This window comes from Phoxinus phoxinus (genome assembly GCF_949152265.1).
Source record: "Phoxinus phoxinus genome assembly, chromosome: 25".
NCBI classification, from domain to species: domain Eukaryota; kingdom Metazoa; phylum Chordata; class Actinopteri; order Cypriniformes; family Leuciscidae; genus Phoxinus; species Phoxinus phoxinus.
The window spans coordinates 20,925,618-20,950,270 of NC_136900.1; the positions used below are offsets into that span (position 1 = coordinate 20,925,618).

Here is a 24,653-nt window from a genome sequence, read left to right on the forward strand (position 1 = left end):
ATGATATTGATTCAGCTGCAGGCGCCATCTTCTGGGCAGATGCGGGACTTCATTTGACGCAACCCTCAGTGCATTATGGGTATTCGCTAGCCGTTGATTGTACATCGGTTGTACACTCGTTATTGGTTGATAATCGATGATATTTGCTTCTGTTGAATGTGCCAGTAATGTGGTATGTAATTGTTCAACAGCAGAATTCCTGGAGAAAAACGTACTCGGTTACTAACGTAACCTCGGTTCTCTCTAGAAGAGGGAACGAGTACTGCGTCGAAGAACGCTACGGGAAAGATATTTCTTTGTCGAGATTGAAGCCTAAAATTAATCCTTAATTTTGTAATAATGTAAAACGCTTTTCTGAAGCATACAACCTAGGCGGAGCAATACAGCTCACCCATTGGCTGCTCTGCCAGAAAAGCACAGCCTATGCGAGGCCAGGACGCTGACCAATGAGGACGCTTCGCGCCCTTCTGCGTCACCTCCCGCCCAAACAGGCGTGGCGTAGGCCTATAAATACGAGCATAGCTGTCTAACACGCCGATTTTCGTCAATGAAGCGACGCAGCGCGGACACGCACGGCCATGAGACGCAGTACTCGTTCCCTCTTCTAGAGAGAACCGAGGTTACGTTAGTAACCGAGTACGTTCTCTTACGTAGAGTTCTCTCGTACTGCGTCGAAGAACGCTACGGGAACCCCATGTAAAACGCCGTGCGTGCTCTTGGACCGACACAGACACCTAAGGGCGCGCGCGCCCTGGTATACAAGTGCCTACCCCAGGAAGTATAGGGAGAGCGGCTAAATTAGCATCATCCCTTTATAGTAGTGCCTCTTAAGGCATAATAGCATATATATGTAAATATAGATATATATGAGGGGTAATAGCATGCTCATGGGACACATTGTCAGTGAGTGATGCTTAAACATTGAAGTGACCTGGGCCGCACAGCGGGGCAGGAACACATATACATATTAACACTGAAGTGACCTGGGCCGCAGCGCGGGGCAGGACACTAATACATAGTCTTCTAGACCGAGAGCAGTTTAGCCTGCAACGCAGGAACCTCTAGGTTATAGAACCTAATAAATGTAGACGGGGAGGCCCAGCCTGCCGCCATACAGATATCTTGTAACGAGATTCCGCTATACCAAGCCCATGAAGAGGCCATGCCTCAGGGCATTCCAAACCTCTAGATGCGTAGGCTAGCGCAATGGCGTCCACTACCCATCGAGACAGACTCTGTTTCGTCGCGGCTCGCCCCTTGGAGCGTCCGCTGAACGAAACAAAGAGCTGCTCCGTCTGTCGAAAAACAGCGGAGCGGGACACATAAGCTCTTAATGCCCTGACCGGGCAAAGGGAGCTATTTCCGTCCTCTGAAGCCGGCAGGGCCGACAGGGAGATGACCTGAGCCCTGAACGGTGTGTTGAGGGACTTAGGCACGTACCCATGCTTCGGTTTCAATACGACTACAGAGTCGTTTGGCCCGAACTCCATACAAGAAGCTCTTACTGAGAGCGCTTGCAAGTCTCCCACACGCTTCACTGAAGCGAGAGCCAAAAGAAACACGGTCTTGAAAGACAGGTGTTTCATGTCAACTGAGTGAATAGGCTCGAAAGGGGCCCCTTTCATAGCGTTCAACACTGTAGAAAGGTCCCAAACGGGGACTGAAGGAGGCCTTGGAGGGTTTAACCTCCTGGCGCCTCTCAGGAAGCGGACCACCAGGTCGTTCCTGCCTAGTGAACGGCCAAGCGTTGGATTAACGAACGCTGATATGGCAGCCACATAGACTTTGAGCGTGGATGGGGTTCTTCCCTTATCCAATAGCTCTTGCAAGAAGGAGAGAATCTCCGGTTCTCCACACTGAAGTGGTGACAGACCTTGATCTGAACACCATCCAGAGAACACCGACCATTTGGAAGCGTAGAGCCGTCTAGTAGACGGAGCCCTAGCTTGCTCGATCGTGTCTAACACTCCTCTTGGGAGGTTAGCGGGTACCCGTTTATGGCCCATACGTGTAGGGACCAAAGCTCGGGGTGAGGATGCAGAATCGCGCCCTTGGCCTGTGAGAGGAGGTCTCTCCTCACTGGAATCGGCCACGGGGCAGTACTTTTCAGTCGCATCAAAGCTGGGAACCAGGTCTGATTCGTCCAGTATGGAGCAACCAGTAGTACCGAGCATCCGCTCTCCTTGATACGCTCCAGCACTTGAGGCAGGAGTGAGACAGGAGGAAAGGCATAGAGCGGACGGCGGGGCCAGACTCTGGCCAGCGCGTTCGCGCTCTTCGAAAAGAATTCTGGGCAGTGAGCGTTCTCCTGGTTTGCAAACAGGTCTATTTCCGCTCTGCCGAACCTTTTCCACAGCAGACGCACTGTCTGTGTGTGTAGGGACCACTCTCCCGTAGGAACATTGTTCCGTGAGAGTCTGTCCGGGCCTACGTTCAAGTGGCCTGGCACGTGTATTGCTCTTAACGAGCGCAGGTTGTGCTGGGCCCACACCAGTATGCGTTCCGCTAACCTGAATAGGTTTCGGGACCTCAGGCCACCCTGGTGGTTTATGTAGGCTACTACCGACACGTTGTCCGAGCGGACCAGGACGTGGTGTCCTTTTATCCGGGGACAGAAACGCCTCAGCGCAAAGTCCACCGCCATCATTTCCAGGCAGTTTATGTGCGGTAGTTTGGCTCGCTCTGCCCATTGGCCAAAGAGCGGTCTGCCGTCGAGCAGTGCTCCCCAGCCTGAGGTGGACGCGTCCGTGGACACCACCTTCAGGCTCGAGGAAGTCCCCAGGCTTACACCTGACCGGTACCAGTCTGACGCTCTCCATGGTGTCAGGGCTGAAATGCATTCCTGAGTGACCTTGAGGCGATAACGACCGTGTAACCATGCTCGGCGCGGTACGCGCGTTCTCAACCAGAACTGTAGTGGGCGCATGCGCAGCAGGCCCAACTGCAGCACTGTAGAGGCTGAGGCCATGAGGCCCAGCATTTTCTGAAATCTCCTGAGCGGCACTATGTGGCCGCTGCGGAAGGATTTCGCCATTTGCAGGGTATTTCGCCTGCGCTGTGATGACAGACGTGCTGTCATAGACAGTGAGTTCAGATCCAGTCCTAAAAAGGAGATCCTTTGACTGGGAAACAGTGAACTTTTCTCCCAATTGACTCTCAGACCTAAGCACTCGAGGTGATCGAGTATTAGCGTCTTGTGGTGAGCGAGTTCTGACGGCGATTGAGCTAGAATCAGCCAATCGTCCAAATAGTTCAGAATTCGAACGCCTCGGAGTCTCAGGGGTGCCAGCGCCGCGTCCATGCACACTGTAAATGTACGAGGTGCTAGGGATAGGCCGAATGGCAGGACTGTGTACTGATATGCCCGGCCCTCGAAGGCGAATCTCAAAAATCGCCTGTGACGTGACGCAATTTGTATGTGAAAATACGCGTCTTTCAGATCTATCGCCATAAACCAGTCTCCTCGGCGAATTTGCGCGAGGATTTTTCTGGTCGTGAGCATTCTGAACTTCCGCTTTGTTAGCGTTTTGTTCAGACGCCTTAGATCTAAAATGGGTCTGAGACCCCCGTCTTTCTTCGGTACCAGGAAATATCTGCTGTACAGACCCCCTTCGCTCTGAGCTTGAGATAAAGGCTCTATGGCCCCTTTGCTCAATAGCTTCGCTATTTCGGCTCGAAGTAGATGTGCTACTTCTGTTTTTACCGTGGTTTCGACTTTTCCCGTGAAACGGGGAGGGCGTCGATGAAACTGTAGCGAATAGCCTCTTTTTATAGTCTCTAGCACCCATTCTGAGACCCCGGGAAGTCTTTCCCATGCATGTGCACGTGTGACTAGGGGTTGAATGTAATCTGGGCCCTGGTCGCGAAATGGCGGCGACACGAGAGCAACCGTGTGCTGTAACATGGACGCCGTGGCGTCTGAGGCGGGGGACATGTTTAACACAGTATGCGTCCCGCGCGCGCTCGACTCTCTGAGTTGAGAGAGAGCACGCGGGGCGAGCCCTACGGGGCTCGTTATGTTTGTGAATAAACGTGGGCGCTTGGTGGCGGGCACATTTATAACACCGGGGACACTGTGTTTGTGTACTGACTGACCGTTCGTTAGTTTCGTTTTTACAGAAACCGCGGAACGTGCAGTGTGTAGTGGTTGTGGGCACTGGATAGTGGGCACGCTCACTACATGTAAAGCACAACCGGCATGAGCCGATTTTATGTGTGCAAACCCTGTGTTGAACGGGGCTGTGCTTGTGTGAATGAATGGGCACTGGGTGGGCATTGCAGTTACACACATTACACCATCGGCCTTGGCCGGAACACCAGAAATTAAACTCTTTTTTAGATTTATCTGGGTCGCCGTGAAAACGGCGTTTGTGTGCAGGCAAACGGGCTTTACGGCCGGTTTGTTGGCTGCTAAATACACTGGTACAAACACGGAACTTAGGGCTGTACAAGCGAAAATCTTTGGTGGAAGTCCGGCCGCAGCGGGACCCGAACACCGTCGTTTTCCTAGCAGGGCTAGGATGGCGCCGAGGCCTCGGGCTTGAGTGAGATCTTGGGCCGAGGACCACGCGGTGGCGGGCGGCGTCCGGCGGAGCGAGACCGTGGTCTCTCTCGGGCCTGTTGCTGCTGGGCCGGTGCGGCGGGCGCGGGGCGCTGCTGAGTTCGGGCAGGCGGCTGTTTAGGGCGGCCTGTTGCGGAACTGGAGCGCTTTGGCAGAAAATGTCTCATGGCCTGCGAAGTCTTCTGTACCTCGGCGAATCGGTCCGCGAAGTCCTTCACGGAGGATCCGAAGAGGCCAGTCGGTGAAATGGGAGCGTCGAGGAACGCAGAGCGCTCCGACTCCGCCATTTCGGAGAGAGTCAGCCACAAATGTCTCTCGGAAACAGTAGCTGAGGCCATAATCCTGCCGATGGCGTGTGCGGCGGACTTTGTAGCGCGAAGAGCGAGGTCTGTGGCGCTACGTAAGTCCGGAACACTGATCGCGCCCGGGCCTTCCTCGTCTAGCTTGCAGAGGAGGTTAGCCTGGTGGATTTGGAGCACCGCCATGGTGTGCAGCGCCGATGCAGCTTGTCCGGCGGCGGAATACACGCGGCCGTTCAGAGCTGACGAAGTGCGGCAAGCTTTAGATGGTAGGACTCCCTTAGCCCGCCGTCCAGCAGAGGGTGGGCAAAGGTGAGTCGCTACAGCCTCCTCGACCGGAGGGAGAGCGTGGTAGCCTCTGTCGCGAGCACCGTCCACTACGGAGAATGCTGGCGAGGCAGAAGTACGTACTCTGGCTGAAAATGGCGCCTTCCACGATTTCGCTACCTCTTCGTGAAGCTCAGGAAGAAAGGGTGCGTGTCTGGAGGGGGGCGCAGCGCGGTCTCCAGCGAGGAAGCGGCCATCCAGCCGGTTGAGTGCAGGTTGTTCGGGCGTCGACCACTCGAGGCCGAGGCTCGATACGGCCTGTGTGAGCAGACGCATCAGCTCTGCTTCGATGCTAATCTTCCCTCCTCGACGTTCCGGAACGGCGGGGGAGGGGAGGTCCACAGAGCTCGCCCATCCCTCGCTCTCCGAAGCGAACAGCAATCGTCATCCCCCTCTGATACGGCTTGCTGGTCGTCCTCCATAACGGACAAAGCGGCGTGCTGCGGCTGTTGTCCGTCGGTGAGCGACTCAAGCGACACGTTGAGAGGAGCTAGCGGCGGTGGCGGCGGCGAGCTCCTCGTGGAGGGAGGTTCCGGGACCCGCTGAGCGCGGCGCTTCTTACGGCGCGGCGCTACAGGGGGCGGTTGAGCAGTCTCGGCGAAAGATGCAAGGCGAGTCCGCAGAGTCGCGATTGGCATCATGTCGCAGTGATGGCAGCCGCCATCACCGAGAGCGAGAGCTGCATGTTCCTCGCCCAAGCAGGAAACACACAGTTCGTGGTGGTCCCCGTCGATGAGCGCGGCTCGGCAGGAGCCGCAGGAAACGCGAGACATCTTTAAAAAGACACTCGTTGCTCTTTTGTGAGGAAAAAATGTGTGCCGCGGTAGGCGAACACACACACAAAACACACACAAAACTGAAAGGATATTCCACGCCGGAGAAGCGCAGCAGGGAACGGCGGCTGAAGGCGGCGATGACCAGCGGCTTCAGGTAAGGGCTCGTCCTGCTGAGGTGCTTGTTCCAAACGGCTGTGGCGGCTCGAATCAATCCAGCGATGCGTGCAGCTTCGTTGAATTTAAGAAAATCGGCGTGTTAGACAGCTATGCTCGTATTTATAGGCCTAGGCCACGCCTGTTTGGGCGGGAGGTGACGCAGAAGGGCGCGAAGCGTCCTCATTGGTCAGCGTCCTGGCCTCGCATAGGCTGTGCTTTTCTGGCAGAGCAGCCAATGGGTGAGCTGTATTGCTCCGCCTAGGTTGTATGCTTCAGAAAAGCGTTTTACATTATTACAAAATTAAGGATTAATTTTAGGCTTCAATCTCGACAAAGAAATATCTTTCCCGTAGCGTTCTTCGACGCAGTACGAGAGAACTCTACGTAAGAGAACTACACTACCCATGATGCTGTACAGAAAATCCACCAATCAGAGAGTTGAAACGAGCAAAACACGGCAAAATATCTCATTAGCTCCGCCCACTCCCATGAACAATTACAAATATTTGTATACATGCATATTTTGCAAATAACTTAAAATATGTAATACTTTTATACATTTAATCAACCTTTATAAACGAGTCATTTAGTAGTTTTTAATTTTGTAATGCTTTATGGGATTGTAGTTCTTTTCCTCACAAAAGCCGTTAGGTTCAGTCTAGTCTACCTTCGTATTTTTATCTGATTTTCAAAAACTTTTGGCTTGATTCATGGCTTCAAACCATTTAAAGACTTTTTTTTTTTAAAATCGCTATGAAAATGTGGGAGCACATGCAGCACACTATGCACTATTGCAGAAAGGATGTTGCCTAACAACAAATCCGACTATCTGCTTCCTTGTATTAAATATCATATTTGCGGTTTGTTCCATAAATATCGCCCTGGAAGATCTGAATTGTATCGTGTTGGCAGTTGGAAGGTGTGGCATGTTACAAGGCAGGACATGAACTAACATAATGGGTTCTGCTTGTTAAACCGCATAATTACAAAACCAGACCTAATGATTAAACGTAGCCTAACTCTTGAGGCACTGTTACTGCACAGTTAATCCTGATGCAACATTTGTGCTGTTGGTAATGGTTGGTGTTGCATGATGATGGCAAAGTGAAGTTTTAGGGAGTATCAGTGTTTTGACTGCATCTATTTCAAACTGTAGGCCTAAATAAACTAATAGCTGAGAGCTGGACAAATGCAGGGTCATGCTTGACTATTGCAGCATGTCTACACAAATTGTATACTCAAAGAATCCACTGAGTATGAATACATTTGTAAGTGAAAATGTATTAAAAAAATACTGTGACTTTTTTATATAGCCTATATTCTACTGTGAACACGGTCATGCATATATCCATATACAGAAGCTCCTGGCAATGTGAGCTGGTCCTTAAACACAGATATCGTGAAAGGTCAGAGGTCATGCAAAATTAATGAATAATTCAGAATTGGTGCAGAAAACATGAACATGTGGGTTACACCGGTCGTTTATAATACAAAGCTATATGTTAAGTGATAATAAACACATCACAATGCTCTATAGTTCACTAAACTACTTGTTGTTGACAGCCGCTCTAAGGCTGGGCCTGCTGTCAGAACAGAATTCTCACATCTGATTGGCCAACGTCATAGCCACAACTGATATATGAGCCAATCAGCCGGTGGTTTTCAAAGCCTCTACAGTTTTCAAATTAAAAGACCTTTTTACGTCTCATGGGTGTTGAACACCTTTTTCTTATCAGTTATCAAAACTAAAAATGTAAAAAGTGGAGAACAGTAGCTTATTTTTTATGAAAAAGGTCAAATCCGGTCGAATTTTGTTTTTTGAAGAAATTCACATGCAGATAGACAGACAGAAAAGTAATTTAAAATGTTTAAACATTTGTCTTTAGATTTTAATTTTGTCTTTTGTCTTTTTAATTTTTAAGATCAATATGCACTACATAATTAAATTGATTTTACATTTATTACATCCTTTAAATACTAAATTATTATTGCACAATTTGATTACAGTATATTTTCATGTTAAACAAAAGTCATGGGCTTTTATTCTGTAAAATAGTGCGGTAGTCAGTCAGTCTTGTTTCTGTCGCTTTTGTAGAGTTCAAACGGGAACTCTTTGCTGTCTTCTTCCTATTAACTATTTCATCCTTTTTCTCCATATATTACTCTTCGTAAAACAGTCATGTCTCGTTTACTGTGTTTATCGCGGGGTCTCATATGCACAAAATGTAAATGCAGTGCTCAGAAATCCGAGCCCTTCGTGTCTTTGTTGACACTCAGAGTGAAGTTCAGAGATCAGCTGATGAAGAGATTCATTTCGACACCCAGAAGACCTGTCATCCCATCCTACAGCAACCGACGCACGGCACTATGGCTGTTCGGCATCGGGACGGGCTTTGTTCTGGCTCTGGGCCTGAAATATCGTGACTCTGCCTCTGAACACTGTGAATGTAACGCACAGAAGACAGTCTCACAGTACACCGCAGCTATAGAGGCCAGCAGAGACCTTCTGCGGCGGATAAAGGTACAGGTATCACGACCAGACTTCAGTTACTACTGTCTGATACCATGTCATAACGTATTAAACATATTCATTTGAAGTCATTATGTTCATTTGAATCTATCTAAATGTGTATTTTTGATCTTATTGCAAATTATTCATTTGTCATATATAACTTCTGGTGAAAGACAGACATCTCTAGCTTAAAGTATGCCAGACGTCTCCAATCATTTATCCCGCATAAACAATAACAAAATAATAAAAAACGAGTTAATTAATTAAGATGGACGTTCTTCCATACGTCAATATGGAAGAAAATATATTTTACTACTTCAGTAACATTGCGACAAACAATGTAGTTACTTAATAATTTTATCTATATTTATTAATTATATATTTTAATGAATGTTTCATATATTATTAAACACGTTATATGTGAAAAAAGTAATATATATATATATATATATAGTATTAATTTCAAAATGTTAAAGTTGATAGTGCGTAGTCCTGTTTTATATGCAAATCTGAGCTATTTTTTGTGATGTCTCGTTTTTATTATTATAGTGAAAATTCAATAAACAATTATATATATAAAAAAAAATTAAGTTTATAGTGCAGAATGGTCTATAATTTTTCAGGATGAAGTTGGCGCTCCTGGGATGGTTATTGGAGTCTCGGTGGACGGCAGCCATGTTTGGTGTGAAGGTAGGAAGTCTTCCACTGCACATTCAGCTCTGGTCCTGTAAAGGCTCATGGGTAATCCACACTACTGTGGGATTGACAGAAACATGCATAATGGCTGCGCATGCTTAAAATGAAAATGCACATCACATACATATGTAAAGGCCAGAATTTCACCATGTCTTTAGAAACTGAGGCGTGTTTTAGTGGTTCTGAAAGTGAACCCTATAGCTGTGTAATATGTTCTCTCTGAGGCGTTGGCTATGCAGATCTGGAGAACAGAGTGCCTTGTGGTCCGGAAACGGTGATGAGAATCGCCAGCATCAGTAAACCTCTGACCGCAGCGGCCGTCGCCAGACTCTGGGAGGAGGGCAAGATCCATCTCGATGACCCTGTCCAAAAATACGTCCCCGAGTTCCCACACAAGCAATTCGAAGGAGAGAATGTGAGCACATCCATTTAAAAAGAGGTTTTTAATTCAATTTATTCATTTAGAATATAATTAATGCAATTTAATACTAATTATATTTATGTAAATAATGCTCGACTATATAATTGAATTAGGTTTGGCTTAGCATTCTTCACTTTGTCCTTAAACCAGGTCACGATAACCCCTCGGATGCTCCTGTCCCACTTGAGTGGCATCCGTCATTATGAAAAAGATGGCAAAAAAGTAAGAGAGGACAAGGAGAAAGCGAAGCGGCTTCTGAAGCCCCCGGAGAAGAAAGAGGAGAAGGGCTCGGCTGAAAACAAAGAGAAGCCCAAAGCGGAGGACAGCGGCGCTAAAAGCAGAAAGAAGAAAAAGGAGTTTGAGCAGGAGGAGTACTACCTCAAAGACAACTTTGAGAATGTCATCCAGGCTTTGGACTTGTTCAAAGACGATCCTCTGATTTTTAAACCCGGTATGTTTTCGTTCCACTCAGAATGTGTCGGGTGTCTCCTGAAATGCCTGAAGATCTGATTTTTGATGATGATAGGTTTATTTTTAGAGCATCTTGCCTTGAAAACTTCATCTTTTTAAAGGAATAGCGCTTACCATCTCATGTCATTCCAAACCTGACTAAGCAAATTCAAAATATCTTTGGTGGGCTTGACTACATTTACATGCACACTCATAATGCGATTGTAATGAGATTTAGGCAATTCTTCGATCAAATTGATGTGATTAAGCACATAATTACAGTAAAATATGTGGTGCATGAAGATTTTAAAGTGCTCATATTGTTCTTTTAAAGGTTCCTAATGTTGTTGTAAAGGTCTACCACAACAGGTTTACATGCATCCTAAGTCAAACAACACTTATTTTCTCATAATACATTGCAGCATCAGCTCTTTTTTCAGTCTCTGAAACAGTTCGATAAAGGATTCAGTCTCTCTAAACCCCTCCTTTCTGAGAGTCGCCTCTGCTCTGATTGGTCAGATGGCCCAGTCTGTTGTGATTGGTCTACTCTGCTCTGATTGGTCAGATGGCTCCTCAGTCTGTTGTGATTGGTCTACTCTGCTCTGATTGGTCAGATGGATCAGTCTGTTGTGATTGGTCTACTCTGCTCTGATTGGTCAGATGACCCAGTCTGTTGTGATTGGTCTACTCTGCTCTGATTGGTCAGATGGATCAGTCTGTTGTGATTGCTCTACTCTTCTCTTATTGGTCAGATGGCTCCTCAGTCTGTTGTGATTGGTCTACTCTGCTCTGATTGGTCAGATGGCTCCTCAGTCTGTTGTGATTGGTCTACTCTGCTCTGATTGGTCAGATGGCTCCTCAGTCTGTTGTGATTGGTCTACTCTGCTCTGATTGGTCAGATGGCTCCTCAGTCTGTTGTGATTGGTCTACTCTGCTTTGATTGGTCAGGTGGCCCAGTCTGTTGTGATTGGTCTACTCAAGTCAAGTCATCTTCATTTATATAGCGCTTTTAACAATATAGATGGTTTGTCTACTCTGTTCTGATTGGTCAGATGGCTCCTCAGTCTGTTGTGATTGGTCTACTCTGCTCTGATTGGTCAGATGGATCAGTCTGTTGTGATTGGTCTACTCTTCTCTGATTGGTCAGATGGATCAGTCTGTTGTGATTGGTCTACTCTTCTCTGATTGGTCAGATGGCTCCTCAGTCTGTTGTGATTGGTCTACTCTGCTCTGATTGGTCTACTCTTCTCTGATTGGTCAGATGGCTCCTCAGTCTGTTGTGATTGGTCTACTCTGCTCTGATTGGTCTACTCTGCTCTGATTGGTCAGATGGCTCCTCAGTCTGTTGTGATTGGTTTCGGAAACGAAACGCCCACTATCTGAATTTCGGATCCGGATTTTCCTCAGCACTATGCAAATTTTTTACATTCACAAACAGCTGTATAAGGCCCCGATCACACCTGACGCGTTTTTTGCAGTGAGAGGCGCCTTTTTTCAATTATTTTCCTATGGCAGTGAGCATTCTGCGCGCTGTTTATCCCCAGGCGCCTCGCGTTTTACCGGCTGCTGCGCTTCGCGTTTTTGAAGTAAAAAAAAAATCAACTCAGAGCGGAAAAAGCGCCCGACGTCATCGCGTTTTTTTCCACTATCCAATCCAATGAATGGAGAGGCGGGCCTTCCGTCGTGGTGATGAAAGCTATAGTTGCTTTGAACGCCCGGAGAGTGCGATGATGGAGGATAAACTTGCGGTGCTCTCGCGGGTTACCAGGAGCTTAACGACTTCACAAACCGCAACTACCAATGTTAACAGAAAGTAAATAAAGTTTTTTTAAAAAGCTGATTTGACGTTTACTTGACTAACAGGACAGCTGTTTCGGTGGTTGCCTAGCAACATAAAAAACGCAGTGCACTGCTCGTTCTGTGTGATTGGCCAGTGCTGTGCGCCTCGCGTTTTCGGACCTGAAAAACGCGCCAGGGGCCGGTTTCACAAAGCTATTTTAGACCGGTCTATAGTGTTAGACAAGTCTAAAATTTGCTCATAGACTAGTCTAATGCAAGTTAGACTGTTTCACCAAAATAAAGACTGACTTAATTTAGACCAAAAAAAATAGACACCTTCCCCCCAGGCTAACTTCAGTCTAAGACTCTGTTACCTTGGCAACCAGCAGCAACAATCAGTTACATCACAGACAGCCAAAAGAAAAGGGAAAACGGCTCATAATTTGTGGTTTGCAGACAACGTGGAGAGCGCTGAGAAGGGAAAGGGTTTTTAGGGACCGCATAACCTACTGGAAACATATAATAATGAGGACTTCATCGTCGGTTTCGTTTTTGTATCTTTTCTGTACGTCTTTAACGCTCAACGGTCGGATTAACGCTGTTAACTGTCATAGCAATCTTTTTTCAAACATTTCTTCTTGTTACTACATTCTCCGCTAAATTTCCCAAGTAAAATGTCCTTGTAACTGTTATACTCCTCCAACAAACACATATTTTCTGCTGGGATAAACTGCACTGAGCGGCTGAATGCGCTTACTCGATCCGCCATGTTTTTTGTTTTGAAAAGTGTCTTAGTTTACCCAGAATGCATTGAACTGTAGTCCTACTTAAGATAGTCAAAGTCTTAAGTGCTTTGTGCAACGGTCTGATTTAGATGTCTATCTGAAGTCTGACTATCTACTATATCTAAGCCATAGTCAAAGTCTATCTTTGTGAAACCGGCCCCAGGTGTGATCGGGGCCTAACACTACATCACATTACTGGTGCACATGTAAACTCAGTCAATGTTGACTTCAGTTGTTGTAATTTGACCTTATTCTATCTTACCACGACCTCTGTAGGTTCTACATTCCTGTATTCCACGCATGCCTTCACTCTTCTGAGCGCCGTGGTGGAGAGAGCAGCAGGTCAACACTTCCTCGACCACATGATGAAGATGTTTCGTGAGCTGGGCATGCTTAACACCGTACCAGACGAAAACGACCCAATCATATACAACCGCTCAAGGTAAAAGAGACATTACAATTCAAACACATGTGAATCTGCTGCTGTCAGGTGGTACAAGCTCTCAGAAAATTATGAGTTTACAAGTTGTAATTACGGGTTCTACGAGGACATGAACGCTTTTTCTGAGTCGGAATCTCGTAATTACAGTTCGGACACGGCGTGAAGTTACTTAAAGTCCCCCTGTGGTGAAAATCAAGCATTTAATGTTGTGTATGTGTTTATGTGGTGTTTTTAATATGCTTTAAGACAAACCATGTACAAATTCATAATGATGTTGATATTAATGAAATTTTAGTTTTTGGCATTAAAAAACGTTTTTTTGTTATTACGTAAAAATCTTGGTAATTGAATAAATCTCAAATAAAATAAAATATAAATATTAGATGGAAAAAAAAACTACATTTGTTCAAGCCGTAAAATGTCATGTGGTGCGACTTCCCAACAATTGAATTATATTTGTAAGGTGTTCCTTATAAGGTGTAAGGAAAATATGTTGTTACTTTTTAATTGATGGTTACACCGCATGACATTTTGAGTTATGAGTTATTATTAGTCAAAATCATAATAAAACCAACATTTTGATTTCATATAATTGCACCATGGATTTTAAACTAGATGTCTAAAGGATTTTTCCTCACTGACTGTCACATTCTTCCCTGTTTTCTGCAGATTCTACCACTTCAACAAAAAGCGCCGTGTTGTGAACTGTCCCTATGTGGACAATTCGTACAAATGGGCTGGAGGTGGATTTCTGTCCACTGCGAGTGACCTTCTGGTCTTCGGTAACGCTCTGCTCTACAGCTATCAGATGGCCGAAGCGAAGAACACCGACGGGCTGCTTCCTGGCTTCTTCAGACCCCACACAGCCAAAGCCATATGGGCACCGGTGGACAAAACAGAGGCATCGTGGGACAAAGACGGACTGTACGCACAGGGCTGGCTGGTCGTGGAGAAACAGCAGAAATACGGGCAGTGCCGCAGCCGCAGACATTACGTCTCGCACACAGGGGGCGCTGTGGGGGCTAGTAGCGTCCTGCTGGTGTTGCCCAGAGAGCAGCGCACCAATCAGAAGCTGCCTCCTCCACAGGGGGTGGTGGTGACCATCATCACGAACATGCAGTCAGTGGGGCTCAATACCATCGCGCTCAAGATTGCACAAACATTTGACAAGGCCAGGGACGGAGAAATCGCGTCTGCTTGATACACACACACAGACACACACACAGCCGTTTTGAGAGCCGTTAAGTGAACAGTTGTGCCGAGCGCTCATTTTGATAGCTTTTATACATATGTGATTGAATAAAAAAGTATTATGGAAACTTTGATGACGGCCTCTTTTCATTGCCCTTCCACATTCGGCATGTCATGCTCACGATCTGGTGATTTATCACAATTATTAAAGGGTAGTTGGGATGACGAGCAGTGCAGATTTCAGGACCTCATATTTATTTTCAGTCTACGTGGAATATTTGTTCTTTTAAAAATTAATTTGGAAGAAGGGAAGTGCAAAACCTGGTTAAAAAATGGTGTGAAACATTGATCGATTACTGTCTGTGCCCAAAAACATTTTACTTTACACATTTATTCAAATTTTAACAAATAAAACATTTGATCTGTTATCCTAAAGGAATTCTGTAATAAAAGGAATTTCTATAATAATTTGAAAACAATCATAAAGGATCATAGTAGGAATTTTGTTGAGGATTCAAGCATGGAACAAAAACTAGCCTAGATTTTTAACTATTGTGATTACTTGTAGGTATTTGTTAATCCAACATTATCTTGTTAAGTCTATAGAGACTAATAATAATAATATGCATTTATTTGTACAGACAGACAGATAGATAGATAGATAGATAGATAGATAGATAGATAGATAGATAGATAGATAGATAGATAGATAGATATCGTCATGCTCACTGATCTCCACTAGATGGCAGCACTGTCATCAGTTCAGTTTCAAGTGTGAATGAACTTCAAATCTTTTATACTTCCATTAGTAGAAAGAGCAGAGTATTGAAACTAAATTTTACTTTAATTAGTTAAACAGATATTGGTGTGCATAAAAACTAATTTTATTGAATTCAGCTTCTTTTTTTAACCCATTATTAGTTTATATGCCTATATAGATTACATAGAATCTATAGTTTTCAACATTAAAGTTATTAATTCCTCACATATACAAAAAAATTTCAACTGGTACAGCAGCAGTTCAATCATTTACAGTATAAAACTGTTTTCAACACTGTAAATAATAGTAAGAACTGTTTCTTGAGCAGCAAATCAGCATATTAAAATGAATTCTCATCATGAACGATCACGAAGACTGGAGTAATGATGCTGAAAATTCAGCTTTGATCTCAGGAATAAATTACAGTTTACTATGACAACAGATAGCCTATGTTAAATTGTAATAATATTACAGTTTTTACTGTATTTTTTATCAAATAAATGCAGAAGAGAATTAAAAATCTTACAGACCCCAAACCTTTGAACAGTAGGCTAGTGTACAATAGAGCATTTACTATAATTAGGGTAGTTTGGTAAAAAGTCACTGACTAATTACAGGAGAGTTGAGAGCACAAACATATTTAGTGGTCATGAAAACGTATTCAGATTTAGCATATTAATGATGCATTTACCTCATAAATCATGACGCACAGGAAAGTGCATGCAAGTTCAAGTGCATGCTTTTAAAATCAAAAAGTATTGGTATCGTATCGGTATCGGCGATATGGCCCTGTACTTGGTATCAGATCGATGCCGAATTTTGCAGAGCAGTTGTGAGACGGTGCAGGCTGCAGCCATAGACTGTAAACAAAAATAGGCTGCAGCGACGTTGCCATAGTTACATTCAGCAACAAAACAGATAAATATATCTTAACGTGTTTTTTTTTGTGTGTTTTTTTGGGGGGGGTTGGGTTGTGGTGGTGTGATGTCGTTATTAATTATTGTCATTAATTATTTATCAATAAATTATAACAGGCGAAAGTAGCTACAAAAATGTGTCTGGCTTGAAGTGGTGCTGTGCAGACGATCGGTGTGTGTGTGACATCAAAGTACGTTACCACGAGCAAACAGCTCCGAGTGCTTTCGTATCGCTCTCACGGTACCGTAATTTCACACACTGACCGATCTGCGCAGCGCCACTTCGATTCAAAAACACCTTTTCACTCCTGTCTCCAAGTGGTCTTCACGGCAGAGGCAATGGGTGGAGCTCCCACTGGACGTAACGGTGGATCTTGAATGAACTGAAGCTGGTACTGGTAGGTCAAGACGTATAGGTCCTGATGGACGTAGAACATTAATTACATTTACTAGCCTACACACATTTATACTATAACGCACTTTTTTAACGGTTGCGAAAGTTCAAATTCAAACTCTGGTGAAACCTACTCTTGAGTAGATACTTCCTCGTGCTCAGAGAGTTGAGTTGCGTCCGAAATCGTGCACTGTCTGAGTACTCGGAGTCTGACTCCGAGTACTCAGAGAGTACGCGATTTCGGAGACAGCACAACTGTCTGCGCACGAGGAAGTATCTACTCAAGAGTAGGTTTCAGAGTTTCAGCTGCTTTTATAGCTGCAGCTGCTTGTGACGTCACAACGAGGAATTTAGAATGTTTGTGACGCAAAGACGATCTCTTCGCGATGTGATTGGTTGTTGAGATCAGCCAATAGTGTGTGGCTACAGACTTGCTGCATGTGACGTCACTTGCATTCTGCGACACGTACGCGTCATAATCTGAAAACTACGTCAGCACGGGGGAATCCAACAACCACTGCATACTTGTCTCCTTTTATACATGCTGTATGCTTACTTTACATCGCTGATATGGACTAATTAAAATAATTGAATTATGAATTAGTATCATATTGATTTACAAACTGCTCTTTTTGTTTATGTGCTATTTATTATGTTGGTGGTCGGTAGTATGACTGGGAAAGTATCCCAATCAACCTGTACTACAAAAGGCTAAGCTTTAATGATGCTGGTGTCCTCTGCTGGACATTTAATTTGTTGCACTTCAGGATATACGTATTATTTCTGAAACGCCTGACTATCATTTCTACAATTTCATCGGTTTAGATCGGAAGAACTGAATGTCAATCAAAGAGTGTTCATGCCCAGACATGTTGCCAAATTCTGCGGCGGTTTTGTAATCTAATCTGCTAATCTGGTCCAGTTTCTAGTTTCTATTTTTGTTCATTCAGATCTGTTCATCAGAAGCAGTTTTTAATTTTAATTAACAGTTCATGTTAGTAGGCTATTATGTCTATTTGCATGGTAACTGCTGTTTTCGTAACCACAAAATGCCATTTTATTTTCACATTGTGTTTTGTATATTTTGGTGGCTACCAAATTAACGAAAACTATAGGGACTGCTATAAACAACGCAAATGCTCGCAAGGTCAGTTATAAATGAACACAGATTTAAATGTAATATTAATTTGAGATTGTTTCGTTTTATTTTTAACCTCAGTCTTCCCTCGCGGATCAAAATGACCGAAGCCCTAAAAAAATCGTAGCTAGGCCTACTTAAAATAACATTTGTCCAGAAAGCTTATTTAATTTTGATAATGTAAATATTGTAATTTTTTAATGCAATTGTTTTGTTATTTTTTATTTGATTTACCTTGCTAGATTTGATCCATAAATAATAAATAAATAGTCATTTAAGCACATTCCTCACATTCCTTCAACTTAATAACTCACAATTGCATGCATAAGCCTTTTAATTCAGCTCAAAATATCTTACATTGGGTGTCTTTGTAGACCTTGGACGCCTGCCACTATAGTCTATGGAGCAAATGAGCTGTTCCGCTGGGTCCTAAAGTCATTTCTTCAGTATGCATTCATATACACGTGTAGACCAAGCGGCAACCTCCCCGTCTCTCTCTTGAAACCAACACGGAAATGAATTAAACGGCAATTCATCGACTGGCCGCTTGAGGCTGGCTGCAGAAGGGAGTCAAATCTGTATCTCCCCCATGTTAAAATGCCCAACTTTACAGCAGAACAAAACATGTTTACAGCCTGGTTCTCTCTGTGGCTTTGGTCTATAAAGCTAACTTTGCCCTTCATAACAACTGTGAGGGGGGTGCATTTTTTTATAACTCGCCCGTGTAGTTGATTAATATTTAAAGTTCTGCAAAATTAAGGGTGTGTCCACTTTTGAGTGACAGGCGGATTCCCGCTGATGTAAATGCTAGCCGGTTAGCAGTCACTTCACTTCAGCAAATTCCAGCTGCTGAATTTGCCATCTCTGCCGTGTTTGTGCTTTTATTCGGGATTATTTCATATAATTTAATACACCCGTGACCCATTACCTCGCCCACGGCTTTGGATTCCGCCGTTTTTCGTCGAGTGTCGTTCGAGAGAACAGCCAGCGCTGTATTCCAGTCGTTCTCCTCTGTGAACATGCACTAATGGATGTGATGTCTGACAATTTCGTTGCTTTTTGGAGTTTTCAGATTTAAAAACGTCTATAGATATAAAGGCTACACTCGTTCTGCGGTGCCGTTGCTCTGGACCAGATTATAACATGTTTATGTACCATCAGATGAAATCCTGCAGGTGTCTGTGTTTCTCCGTCCATGCAATAAATGCACATCCTTGAATGAGCGCGTATTTCTAGCGCATTTACTTGAACTTCATAGGTAATATATCTATGTTTTGACCCATTTGAGAATTGAGATGCGGCCAAAATCAGAATTTAAAATGGACTGAATAATAAAGCTCTCTACGAACTTGACGAGCGATGCCGCTGACGGACCAGACTGTAATAAAGAGTGACTGACATGTATGCACATAATCACGGTCACACACACTCTCAGAGTAGCCTAATATTGTAAAGTAACTGCATAATACATTTTCAACAAGCAGAATAACTTAGCTGCACAGAATCGCGATACACAGTCTCACTTGTAGCTATGTCTTTTAACTATTATAATATTTCGAAGGGCAAAAACAGGACCTTTTAATTGCCATTCAGATTTTAATCATCAACTGTCAGTGTCACTTTAGCGTGAGCCCCTGTGCAGTCGCAGACTTGGTACTGTGAGTAGCATATAGCATATACTGCTAACTCCATAACGTCGCGCTAGGTGGGCGTGGTTTCAGATAGCCAGGCTCCTCAGCTCCGCCTCTTTGCCCATATTCTGTTATCCGGGAGTGACGAGCGGTGACGCGAGGCCAAGATGGCGACGGCCGGCTCCGCCCACTTTAGGCTTCAAAAATGCTCTTCAGAAACCTACGGGTGACGTCACGGACACTACGTCCATATTTTTTTACAGTCTATGGTGTAGACACTATAAAATATTTTTGGGGTAAAGTTTTAGCATTTTTAGTTTGATTTTTGAGCATTTTTAGGTTTTTCTATGTGTACTAAAGCATTCCTCACATTCCATTAATTCCTATAGGGGTCAAATTGACTCGCCAGGGAGAGATTTGTTACTTTTTAAAATTTCAACCACAAAACTGAATCCATAAAAAAAAATTAAAAAAAATTTGTGCATTCGTGGTTCAAGTGCGACAAAAGTCCTGGGGTCTTGGACCCCTCTGATGAACACTTTTCAATTTTTAATTAAAAAAAAACTGCACCTTTTCAATCAACAGTGTTGTTAGAGAAGTAGCAACGAAGTATGTTTTGTTTTTTTGAACATTTGTGCAGTTTTACTACCATTCTTGTTTTTGGTTTAAAGGTCAATTGCAACTCTCTTGTCCTCGTGTGCCTAGTTTGTTATTTATTTTAACAGAGGGGATTTGAAGACAGCCAGCAAGTGGTGAGCGTGGACCTCTCAGATGTGCCCGAATACTGCCCCTCCAATTATTCTGACACGACTACGACTTTAACAGCTCGCTCAGCGTAAAATAAAACAGTGTTTTTCAAATGTACTATTATTTTTTAATCTATCTGTTACAGAGTAATTAGTGGACAATAAAGTGCTGGTAAATATTCCAGTTCATTTTCATCCATCTGGTTTATTCATTAGTACATCTCACTGGAATTACATTGCATTATGGGATACATTACCCATTGTACTGTGTTGTTGTATACTGCACATTTTTACACATACAGTAGAACTTCAAAACAGAAAACTTGCGTACTGTGCACTGTGTACATATTCTGTATATTTATGAGTAGCATAGACTATGATATGAAAATTGTTGGTTTTACAAAAGGCTTTGGAAACATTTTCTTTGAATATGCTCCCATTACATTTTATAAAATGACTATGTTCTTTACAGTGATGTGCATTAATGACTGAGCTTTCTATTGTCACGTTTAAAGTTAATGCATTTCAACAGTATGACGGAATTACAGTAATCCAGTAGAATTTAAAGAGATAGTTCTCCCAAAAATGTCAATTCTGTCATCATTTACTCACCTTCAAGTTGTTCCAACCCTGTATGAATTTTCTTCTTCTGCTGAACACAAAATAATATATTTTGAAGAATATGGGTAACCAAAGAGTTGACGGGCTCCATTGACTTATTATTTCCCTATATGAAAGTCCATAGGGCCCAACAACTGGTTACTGACATTCTTCAAAATATATTATTTTGTGTTTAGCATAAAGAAGAAATTCATACAGGGTTGGAACAACTTGAGAGTTAGTAAATGATGACAGCATTTTCATTTTTGGGAGAACTATCCCTATAAGTGACAAAATGAAAAGGAATAATATCATTCAAAACAAAAACAGTACATTGTAAAAAATAGCACATGCACATGACACATGTATAGTATATTAAATAATATCAAGTCATCTATATCTAATAAAAATGACAAATCTACACTTATGCTGCTTTTGAAATGTATTGCTTTCCATTGAACAGCTGACATGGTAACAGTTTGTTTCAAGAATTTGTATTCTTTTGTTACGCATTTAAATATGTTTTTAAATGATAGAACTATTTACAGAATGTAAAAACATAAGAAAAAAAAGTATTTTGTGTGCAATTTGACACATTTTCACATTGAGTTCAAGACTTCCTCAAGGGAGTGATGTTACAAGGTTAACATCAAAGCCAATGTTGAGTTCACATGCATCAAAAGTGGATTCACACTGGTTCAGGCTGTCGATTCACACTCTTATATTCGTCCTGTTTTGGTTGGCTCTGGGTAGTTTTCCTAATTCTGGGAATAAATGGAAAGACAACTGTTACTTCTTGCAGGTTTTAGGGGTTAAAAATAGCTCTTGTCCATAATATGGAAACTTGTTTCCGCCATGAAATAAAAAGCTAAAAATTCGGATTTTTTTTTTCATCTCAGAATTGCGAGTTTAAAGCTCTCAATAACTCGCAATTGTGAGATATAAACGTGCAATTCAGAGAAAAAAGTTGCAATAGGCCTATCTCTTTTTTCCCTCAGGCGGAAACAAGCATTCCATAAGTAGGCTATACAAGTTGGCAGATTCGACAGCATTTAAAACAAAGTTGATTACCAAAAAAAAATATCATTTAACTTGATGTTGTAATGTCAACAATTAGATAACTTTATAAAAGGTTTGTTGTTTTCCACACTGAAATGTTATCTATTTTTTCCAAACACGCATGTTAACTACATCTTGCGGTCATACGTTTGAAACAGTGAGTATTTTAAAGTACAAATCGGCACATTCACTTCCATTGTAGCTGTCACGTGTGCTGAATCGTTCACTCAACCGATTCATTCAACCAACAAAACAAACGGTTCTACAGTGGCTTCGTTTGGAAACAACTTCAGTTGGCGTCGCAAAAACAGTTGAAGCAACTGGCAAAATTGTGTCAAAAATATTAGTCAATATTGACTTCTTGTTTACAAAACTGCTATTTAAAAGCAAGAAATATCGCACTATTTTCCCGAATATGAGCATTCCAGTTTTTTCCTGCGGCGTGCTCGTGTGATTGCATCGTGTGATCTCGACTTCCATTGTAAATGCATTACTGTTGCTAATCAGTCGAGGGATGAGAAACCGTTTTCTGTGGTAATCTCTCATATGTGTCTTTATCATGTTGATCAAATTCGTACTGAATCCGAAACCAGTGTGAAAAGCGCACGTGACTGACTTGTAGATTTGATAGATGACCACAGCAAGCACCGCTAAAAGGAGCAGGACCATGATGACCACAGCAGCGATCATGCCCTTCTCTTCAGGGCTGCGTGAGAAACTGAGCAGCTGATACTGCTCACATCTGCTGCCCTCATAGTTCGCACTGCAGCTACACGACAGGGAAAGGGGTTCAAGCCAAAGGTATGTTAGCTAAACGATAAGTCATCATATAAAACAATAGGCTTTCTGTTCGTGAGGACACTTACACACAGGTGGGGGTAGACACAGAAGGTATTTTAAAGCATGTTCCTCCATTCATGCAAAAGTTGGCTTCGGACCCAGTGCAAGGGTCACCATGTTCTGTCATAAGGGAAATACAAAGGAAACAAAAACATAGATGCATCATTTATCAAGCTTTCCCCCACAGAGCAGTTTTTATTTTGTTTTGCATTTTATTTGCATTACACATCATGGAAACACAGCATCATGTGTGACGTGCACATTACTTTATATCTTTATACTTTATATCTATAATGTTTACATTAATGTATATGTGTATTGTTATTAATTACCTGCCATCATGGGTAATACTAAATAGATGTTCTTGTACCTGAGAACAAAGGAAATGTTATGGTCAGATTACATTACATTTTACATTTATTACATTCATTATATTGGTTGCTTTCAAAGATGTCAACTTTCCTACAGAATATAAATGCTGTTTGTAAGGGAAGATGTTCGTAATTATTAATTTGTCAACATTAATCTGGATAAGGTTAATTAAATAATATTTATTATTATTAAAACTGGAATATTAAATAATTGTATAATTTGAATAAATTTTTTATAGTATTTTATATATATGTATGCATGTGTGTGCGCGCGCATGTCTGTGTACACACACACACACACACACGGCCTAAACAAGAACTTTTATGTTAGATGCGATTCATCGATTTGACCATTAAATTGAATGGTTAAAATAATAAAATACTATTTAATATATTTATATATATATGTGATGCATTATGTGTGTGTGCACTCATATATACATATGTACATACACACCCAAACTTTTAATGTTAGATGTGATTAATCGCGATTAATAGATTTGACAGCTCTAATATTAATATTTACTACAATTAATTATATTTATACAATTAAGTATAACAATATTGTTAACACCTAGTTGAGTATAGGGGCTATGTGCAATTTAACTTCCGTTTTCTGTAAAACCGATCGCATCGCTTTGTGCTTCGTGAGAAAAAAAAACCAATGTCCCTCATATATGCAGATTGATATCTAAAAGTTTTTTTCATTTTTCTTCACACTACGTTTAGATATTTAAATAGAATAAAAACGGCAATAACAAAGTGAACTATAGGTTAGCTGAGTACCTTAAAAGTCACTGGATATCTGCGTCAGTTCATATACAACACTTTCTCTGACAGGCGGATGCGATGAGACCAGTGTTCCGGTTTGGTCAACGTTCTGTAATATATTTTATTTATAAATAAAACCAATTTCTTTAATAGCTCAATTGTTTCTCCTAGACACCAATACGTTAAGATAGAGCAAATCAAGTCTCCTGCTTCTTTCTTCTTCTTTTTTTAGCAAGAGATCCTAATAATATCACATCTCGTCTAAAGTTTCAGAAGAGATCTCAACTGCTAGTTGGCCAAACTTGTTCTTAAGACTCAGTCTAAGTCTATGCAACTTTCCCATGGCAGGATCTCAAACTGCTCAGATTTACCAAGATCCAAAGACTATAGAATCAAACATCAAAAATGTTCAATTTTGAACTCATTCACATTGTTGAAATAGCTCTGCACTTAAGAAATGTGAGGATTAACTTCTAAGACAAAGTTGATATATTACTGAGAACTCAACTATGTCTCCCTGACCTTATCTGAGCCATACTATTTTTCAAAAAAACACCTGTCTCAGTCAGGACTCGCCCGTTTACAAGTTTTGCGCTTGACTTTTTATTGTAAACTCGCAAATCCTAATGACACGCAGGGAAATGGCAGTAGACTTACCTTCCAGGTGCAATGCAGTGTGGGTGAGTCACCTCGTCTTCCTCAAATAAGTTGTGGGCTAAACGTCAGCGTGCGACTCAGTCACATAAGATCGGTGGGCGGATCCTTCTGAGCGCAGAAATGTCGTGATTGCTGTTTGTCCACATTTGTGAATGGAACGATTCTCCTTGTGCGTCGGTGGAGCGCAATGATGAGAGTTTATTTATAGGGATTATAGGGACCTGCTGTTGCATCACAAACTTCTAAGACAAAAGACATTAAAGGCACGTTTATAATTGAACTAAGGCCTAATCGTTGCTTAATCTAAGCCTTGTTTGGGACACCAGGCCTGTAAAGTATTTATTAGTGCATTACCACATTTATTCCATATTGTT

The 24,653-nt window shown here is 42.6% G+C and overlaps 3 protein-coding genes across 6 annotated transcripts in view; 2 read left to right on the top strand and 1 right to left on the bottom strand.

The window, feature by feature from the left end:
* Window positions 1–7,786: 7,786 nt before the first annotated feature.
* On the top strand, window positions 7,787–14,527 carry lactb (lactamase, beta). 2 transcript variants are annotated; one of them, XM_079604109.1, is made up of 6 exons: window positions 7,787–8,640; window positions 9,255–9,321; window positions 9,552–9,742; window positions 9,899–10,199; window positions 13,039–13,204; window positions 13,874–14,527. In XM_079604109.1, exons 1-6 carry the CDS (start codon window positions 8,299–8,301, stop codon window positions 14,403–14,405), a joined length of 1,599 nt encoding a protein of 532 aa, XP_079460235.1. In that variant the 5' UTR covers window positions 7,787–8,298; the 3' UTR covers window positions 14,406–14,527. The 2 variants fall into 2 exon arrangements, with proteins under 2 accessions (XP_079460235.1, XP_079460234.1); XM_079604108.1 differs by having other exon boundaries at window positions 8,155–8,646.
* A 5,637-nt stretch (window positions 14,528–20,164) lies between these two features.
* Window positions 20,165–24,415, bottom strand: nrg4 (neuregulin 4). Of its 3 annotated transcripts, XM_079604118.1 has the most exons (6): window positions 24,280–24,415; window positions 23,638–23,731; window positions 22,813–22,850; window positions 22,507–22,600; window positions 22,257–22,409; window positions 20,172–21,345 (listed from the first exon to the last, which is right to left on the bottom strand). In XM_079604118.1, exons 3-6 carry the CDS (start codon window positions 22,820–22,822, stop codon window positions 21,270–21,272), a joined length of 333 nt encoding a protein of 110 aa, XP_079460244.1. In that variant the 5' UTR covers window positions 22,823–22,850; window positions 23,638–23,731; window positions 24,280–24,415; the 3' UTR covers window positions 20,172–21,269. The 3 variants fall into 3 exon arrangements, with proteins under 3 accessions (XP_079460242.1, XP_079460244.1, XP_079460243.1); XM_079604116.1 differs by lacking the exon at window positions 23,638–23,731 and having other exon boundaries at window positions 20,165–21,345; window positions 24,280–24,409; XM_079604117.1 differs by lacking the exon at window positions 24,280–24,415 and having other exon boundaries at window positions 23,638–23,787.
* The window catches only part of tmem266 (transmembrane protein 266), a 73,189-nt gene continuing 70,840 nt past the window's right edge, over window positions 22,305–24,653 (top strand). Inside the window, exon 1 of the mRNA XM_079604111.1 lies at window positions 22,305–22,441. The gene's annotated coding sequence lies outside the window, so the exon portion shown is untranslated. The remainder of the gene's footprint in view (window positions 22,442–24,653) is intronic.